The 5962-nt window shown below is 68.1% G+C and overlaps 1 protein-coding gene across 1 annotated transcript in view; it reads left to right on the forward strand.

Annotated features, from left to right (window-relative positions):
- Positions 1 to 5962, forward strand: part of OBSCN (obscurin, cytoskeletal calmodulin and titin-interacting RhoGEF) — a 132354-nt gene that overhangs the window by 101255 nt on the left and 25137 nt on the right. Inside the window, exons 51-65 of the mRNA XM_035029912.1 lie at positions 150 to 274; positions 372 to 569; positions 1038 to 1070; positions 1305 to 1403; positions 1872 to 2090; positions 2361 to 2433; positions 2531 to 2598; positions 3210 to 3329; positions 3451 to 3590; positions 4020 to 4220; positions 4313 to 4395; positions 4565 to 4738; positions 5051 to 5207; positions 5497 to 5613; positions 5691 to 5855. Coding sequence (XP_034885803.1) covers positions 150 to 274; positions 372 to 569; positions 1038 to 1070; positions 1305 to 1403; positions 1872 to 2090; positions 2361 to 2433; positions 2531 to 2598; positions 3210 to 3329; positions 3451 to 3590; positions 4020 to 4220; positions 4313 to 4395; positions 4565 to 4738; positions 5051 to 5207; positions 5497 to 5613; positions 5691 to 5855 — 1972 coding nt within the window. The remainder of the gene's footprint in view (positions 1 to 149; positions 275 to 371; positions 570 to 1037; positions 1071 to 1304; positions 1404 to 1871; positions 2091 to 2360; positions 2434 to 2530; positions 2599 to 3209; positions 3330 to 3450; positions 3591 to 4019; positions 4221 to 4312; positions 4396 to 4564; positions 4739 to 5050; positions 5208 to 5496; positions 5614 to 5690; positions 5856 to 5962) is intronic.

The raw sequence follows: 5962 nt of genomic DNA on the forward strand, positions 1-5962 counted from the left end.
GGACCCCTCCCCGGTCCACCTCACTGTCCCTGACCCCCCAGGCGCTGGACCCCTCCCTGGTCCACCTCACTGCCCCTGACACCCCCCCTCCCAGGCGCTGGACCCCTCCCCGGTCCACCTCACTGCCCCTTCTCTGTTCTCCCCACCAGCCGGGAGCAAGAGGGCATGGAATCTACCTCAGAGGAGGGTCAGCTGCCCCAGGTGGTGGAGGAACTGAAGGACCTCCAGGTGGCCCCCGGCACACGCCTAGCCAAGTTCCAGCTCAAGGTGAAAGGTGAGGAAGAGAGACAGCCGGCCAGGTGGAGGTTGGGCTGTCCCTGGTGCCCCCACGGGACGGAGGCTCGGTGCTGACCACTCCCCTGTGGCCGCAGGCTACCCAGCACCCCGACTGTACTGGTTCAAAGACGGGCAGCCCCTGACGGCTTCTGAGCACATCCGCATGGCTGACAGGAAGACGCTTCACACCCTGGAGGTCCTGTCGGTCACCAGTGAGGACGCCGGCCAGTACTCAGCCTACATTGGCAACAGCGTGGGCGCCGCCTACTCGTCCGCCCGGCTGCTGGTCCGGGGTGGGTGCTGGGGACGGAGCGTCTACACCTGGGCTGCTCTCTGCCACACCCCGCGCCTCCATACACGTGCTCCGGGATGGGTGGGGGGCACGGGTTAGTCAGCGGACTGTGCAGAGGAAGAGGTCAGTGGTTACTGTGGGAGGAGAGGTCTGCACTTACTTGTTCTCCGAAGTTCTGAGCACCACCACCTGAGCCGGCGGTGGCTGGGGGACCCAGCGCTCCCCAGGCTTCCCTCTGACCTTCAGCGACCTTGCGTCGGCTCCAGAGTGACCCCCACACTCCTCGGGCGGTGGGGTGGGGGGGCATCACACTGGGACTGAGCAGCCTCAGTGTGAGCTCCGTGCATGGCCTGAGTCTCAGGGAAGGTGTGGATAGGAGTGGGTACCCCGACCCTCGGCAGGTGCACGGGCTCTGGGGAGACAGGCCCCTCGGTGCTGCAGGCCTGATTTCCACTTCTTGCTCTTTCAGGCCCCAAAGATCCTGAAGAGAAGCCAGCCTCAGGTGAGCCAACTCGGATGGGCAGAGGGTGGGTGGGTGGCTCAGCCAAAGTGACCGAGGGACACCACCTTGCAGACCGAGGAGGGTTGGGTGCAGGCTGTAGAGACCCAGCCTCCAGGCGGATGAGGCTGGGACCTGGGGGCTGGGGCTGCAGCCGGTGCCCCTGGAGGCCTCGGTGCCCCAACAGGGAGCAGGGGTTCGACATGTGTTCATCGCCAGTGTCTGCTGCTTGTCCAGATGCACACCAACAGCTGGTGCCGCCCCGATTCCTGGAAAGATTCGCCTCCAAGAAAGTGAAGAAAGGCTCCAGCATCACTTTCTCAGTAAAGGTGGAAGGTAAGGCTCTCCTACCTCCCCGCCCCCCAGCAAGGACCCCTCCCCCAGGCGGGCTCAGAGCAGGCCCCTCCCCGCCCCGCAGCAAGGACTCCTCCTCCAGGGGGGCTCAGAGCAGGCCCCTCCCCGCCCCGCAGCAAGGACCCCTCTCCCAGGGGGGGCTCAGAACAGGCCCCTCCCCGCCCCACAGCAAGGGCTCCTCCCCCAGGGTGGCTCAGAACAGGCCCCTCCCCGCCCCGCAGCAAGGAGTCCTCCCCCAGGGGGGCTCAGAGCAGGCCCCTCCCCGCCCCAGCAAGGACCCTCCCCCAGGGGGGCTCAGAGCAGGCCCCTCCCTGCCCCCCAGCAAAGACCCTCCCCCAGGCGGGCTCAGAGCAGGCCCCTCCCTGTGTCCACTCACAGCCCCGCAGGGGGCTCAGAGGCCACCCCAGTTCCCGGAGCCCCCTTCCCCATGGACCCTCGACTGTCCCGCAGGCTGCCCCGCCCCAGCCGTGCACTGGCTGCAGGAGGAGGCCGAGCGGGGCGTGCTGTGGATCAGCCGTGACACGCCGGGCTACACGGTGGCCAGCTCTGCCCAGCAACACAGTCTGGTCCTGCTGGAGGTGGGCCGGCAGCATCGGGGCACCTACACCTGCATTGCTACCAACGCGGCCGGCCAGGCCCTCTGCTCCGCCAGCCTGCACGTCTCTGGCTGTGAGTCGGAGCCCCGCCGGAGCTGGGGGGACCCCAAACGCAGCCCCCGCCAGCTGCCATCCCCTGTCCTGCAGGCTGGCTCAGGAGGCCCCTCCTAGAGGCCCCCTGCCACCCCGAGTGTGTCCTTCCTGGGCCCCGCTCCATCGGGAGGCTCCCGAGGGCCAGGGTCAAGGTCCCTTGGGGGCCGGGACATCCTGGACCAGGTCCCAAGCAGAAGTGGCTCAGGGCTGTGGGCTGTCACCCTGGTGACTCACCCCGTTCTCCTAACAGTGCCCAAGGAGGCGGGGGCGGCGGATGAGCATGCTGGGGGGAAGGAGGTCCTCATCTCCAGCTTCCTGCAGGGGTGAGTGCGGGGGAGCCGGCTCTCCGTGCCTCAGTGTCCCCACTGTGAAATGAGGGCCCTGGCTGAGGCACTCTCTTGGGACACCGCTCCCCTTTAGGACCCAAGCTGTGTCTACACAGATGTCAGAGCCTGTGGGGTTCGCTGATCTTGCCGGACCGAGGAAAGGTATGGGCTGGGTGGGAGCACGACCTCGCAGGGAGGGGGCCGACAAGCCCTAGTGCAGGGGTGAGGCGTGGAGGGGGCTGTCCCAGGCTGTGTGGCCCCAGAAATGGCTGCTTGTCCTCCCCTGGGCCTGGTTCTGAGCCTTGTGGATCTGGGGGCCCCGCCAGCCCTTGGCTCAGAGCTCACGGATGCCCGGCCCAGACGCAGGTGGCCGCTGAGGGCTGGGTGAGCGCAGTGTGGGGGGGCAGGGGCTGGGCATGCCACCATGGAGACCTCATCCGCCCTGGATTCTCCCCGGTCCCCAGCGGGGCCTGCCACCTACACAGGGCCTCCCCGCACCCTGGGGTATTTGTAACTTCAGAAGGCGAGAAGGGGGGGGCCATGTGCTCCGCCTGCTGGTTGCCCACCTTTGGGGTCACTTCTCAGCTGACCCCCGCTCACCAGGCAGCCCTCATGAACCCTTAACCCGACCCTGCCAAGCTTCCCGCAGTGATGGTGTCAAGTCCATGCCTTCCTCGGCACTGCAGACCCCCGAGCCCAGGACGGGGCCTGGAGGGGGTGCTGGGGCGTGTCTGTGGGGCACGGGACCGGCTGAGCTACGTTCTGGCCCCCAGCAGAGCCCACGGTGGTGGAGGCCCGTGGCCACATGTCCCTGGCCGAGGTGGGCACGGAGGAGTTCTTGCAGAAGCTCACGTCCCAGATCACCGAGATCGTGTCAGCCAAGATCACACAGGGTGAGGGCTCTGTGGCCACAGCGTGAAGGCGGGGCTCTCCTTTGTCCACACCCTGGGCACCCATGGGAAGGGGACAGGGGCGCAGGCCCTTCCTGGGTATCATGTGTATTGTGTCCGCCAGCCAAGCTGCAGGTGCCTGGAGGTGACAGCGATGAGGAATCCAAGACGCCGTCTGCATCCCCCTGGCACGGCCGTTCCCGTCCCTCCTCCAGCGTCCAGGAGTCGTCCTCAGAGTCAGAGGACGGGGACTCCCGAGGCGAGGTGCTCTGCCTGGCAGGGGCGGGTAGGGCACTGGTGGGGGGCCACACATCTCGGTGGCCAGACTCACTGCCACCCCCTGGTGGGATTTCCATCAGCAGAGATGGTTGAGCTTGTTCTGGAACTTAATGGAATCTCAGGATGGCTTCTCCCCCAACTTAATGCTAGGCACCCTGTAGCCTCTGGAGGCCTGGCTGGCTCCCGTCCGGGTCCCCCGCCCCTCTGGAGTCTTTGGGGGCTGTTGGGGCCTCTGTGGGTCGGGCTGGCCCCCCGTCCGGGTCCCCCGCCCCTCTGGGGTCTTTGGGGGCTGTTGGGGCCTCCGTGGGTCCCCCGACTGGGTCCCCTGCTCCTCTGGGGTCTTTGGAGGTTGTTGGTGCCTCCGTGGATCAGGCTGGCCCCCCACCCCGGTCTGAGTCAGCATCATGCCCCCAGATCTTCGATATCTACGTGGTCACAGCTGACTACCTGCCCCTGGGGGCCGAGCAGGACGCCATCTCACTGCGGGAGGGCCAGTATGTGGAGGTGTTGGACTCGGCCCACCCACTGCGCTGGCTTGTGCGCACCAAGCCCACCAAGTCCAGCCCCTCGAGGCAAGGCTGGGTGTCCCCTGCCTACCTGGACAAGCGGCTCAAGGTACTGGATGGCTGGGATGGGGTTCTGGGATTGTCATCCCCTGTGAGGCCAGAGCCGAGGCCACCTGCCACCCTCCCCCATTTTCTCACCAGCTGTCACCCGAGTGGGGGCCCACGGAGACCCCCGAGTTCCCCGGGGAGGCCGTGTCTGAGGATGAATACAAGACAAGGTTGAGGTGAGGGTCTGGCAGGTGGGGGCGTGAGCGGCTTTGTGGTGGCGGGGGCAGGACGGTCGTGGGGGTGCCTCCCTCCACCACTTTACCAGGCTCTTCCTGACAACCGGGGGGCGGGCTGTGCGGGGGCGTCACTAGCCCTTGGGTCTCTCCTCACCTCATCCCCTCCTAGCTCCATCATCCAGGAGCTGCTGAGCTCCGAGCAGGCCTTTGTGGGCAAGCTGCAGTTCCTGCAGGACCACCACATTCAGCACCTGGAGCGATGCCCCCACGTGCCCCCGGCCGTGGCCAACCAGAAGGCAGTCATCTTCCGCAACGTGCAGGACATCAGCCACTTCCACAGCAGGTGGGCTGGCCCTCGGGTATGCGCACGTGCACGCCCGCACGTGTGCACGCCCGCGTGCACACGCACGCTCCTGCACCTGTGGCACGTGTGGGCACGGCACACGCACCGACGCACGCACGGCTGCATGAACCCGCACGTCCTTGCATGCAGGCACACAGACGCGCATGCCCCCCCACCCCCCGCACACCCGCAGCCCCCGAAGCTCAGCGCACTCGGTTCCAAGTAGCCACGCAGCCCAGCCCTGGGGGGTAGCCTGCTCCGTCCCAGACCTGAGGCCTCACCCGCGCCTGCCCACCGTGCCCTCTCCTGCAGCTTCCAGCGGGAGCTGCAGACCTGTGACACAGACGACGATGTGGCCATGTGCTTCATCAAGAACCAGGAGGCCTTTGAGAAGTACCTGGAGTTCCTGGTGGGCCGCGTGCAGGCCGAGTCCGCGGTGGTCAGCACGGCTGTGCAGGACTTCTACAAGGTGCACCCCAGCCCGCGCCCCTCGGCTCACTGAGAAAGCAGAGCCCCCGGAGCCCCGTGCTCCCCTTCAGATGGTGACAGCGGGGCAGGGGTGCGGCTGGCTGGGGAGGAGGGCGGTGCGCGCGCGTGCGTGTGTGTACGCGCGTGTGTGCCGCGGGGCAGGGTGCGGCTGGCGAGGGAGGACGGTGGTGCGCGCGTGTGCGTGAGTACGCGCGCGCACCCCGACGCCCCAGCCCCCCGCCCTCCACCTCTGCCGGCGTGTCCCCAACCCCGCCCCGCGGCTCCCACAGAAATACACGGAGGAGGTGCTGTCCGCCGCGGACCCGTCGCAGCCGCCCCCACCGCCCCTGCAGCACTTCCTGGAGCGGCCAGTGCAGCGCGTCCAGCAGTACCAGGCCCTGCTCAAGGTAGGGGTGCGCGCCGGGCCCCTCCCCGGCCTCGTCGCGCAGCGGCTGGGAACGCGGCCTGACGCTGTGCCCCCCAGGAGCTGATCCGCAACAAGGCGAGGAACGGGCAGAACTGCGCGCTGCTGGAGCAGGCCTACGCGCTCGTGTCCGCCCTGCCGCAGCGCGCCGAGAACCAGCTGCACGTGTCGCTCATGGAGAACTACCCGGGCACCCTGGAGGCCCTGGGCGAGCCCATCCGCCAGGTCGGGACGGGGACGTGGGCGGGGCGCCTGCGCAGGGCCGCGGGGGGCGGGGGGGCGCCTGGGCTGCGGGCGGACTGCGGGGGCCTCCGGGGGGACTGCGGGGGCTG

This window comes from Mirounga leonina, unplaced genomic scaffold, assembly GCF_011800145.1.
Source record: "Mirounga leonina isolate KUSES-001 unplaced genomic scaffold, KU_Mleo_1.0 Mir_347, whole genome shotgun sequence".
Lineage (NCBI taxonomy): Eukaryota > Metazoa > Chordata > Mammalia > Carnivora > Phocidae > Mirounga > Mirounga leonina.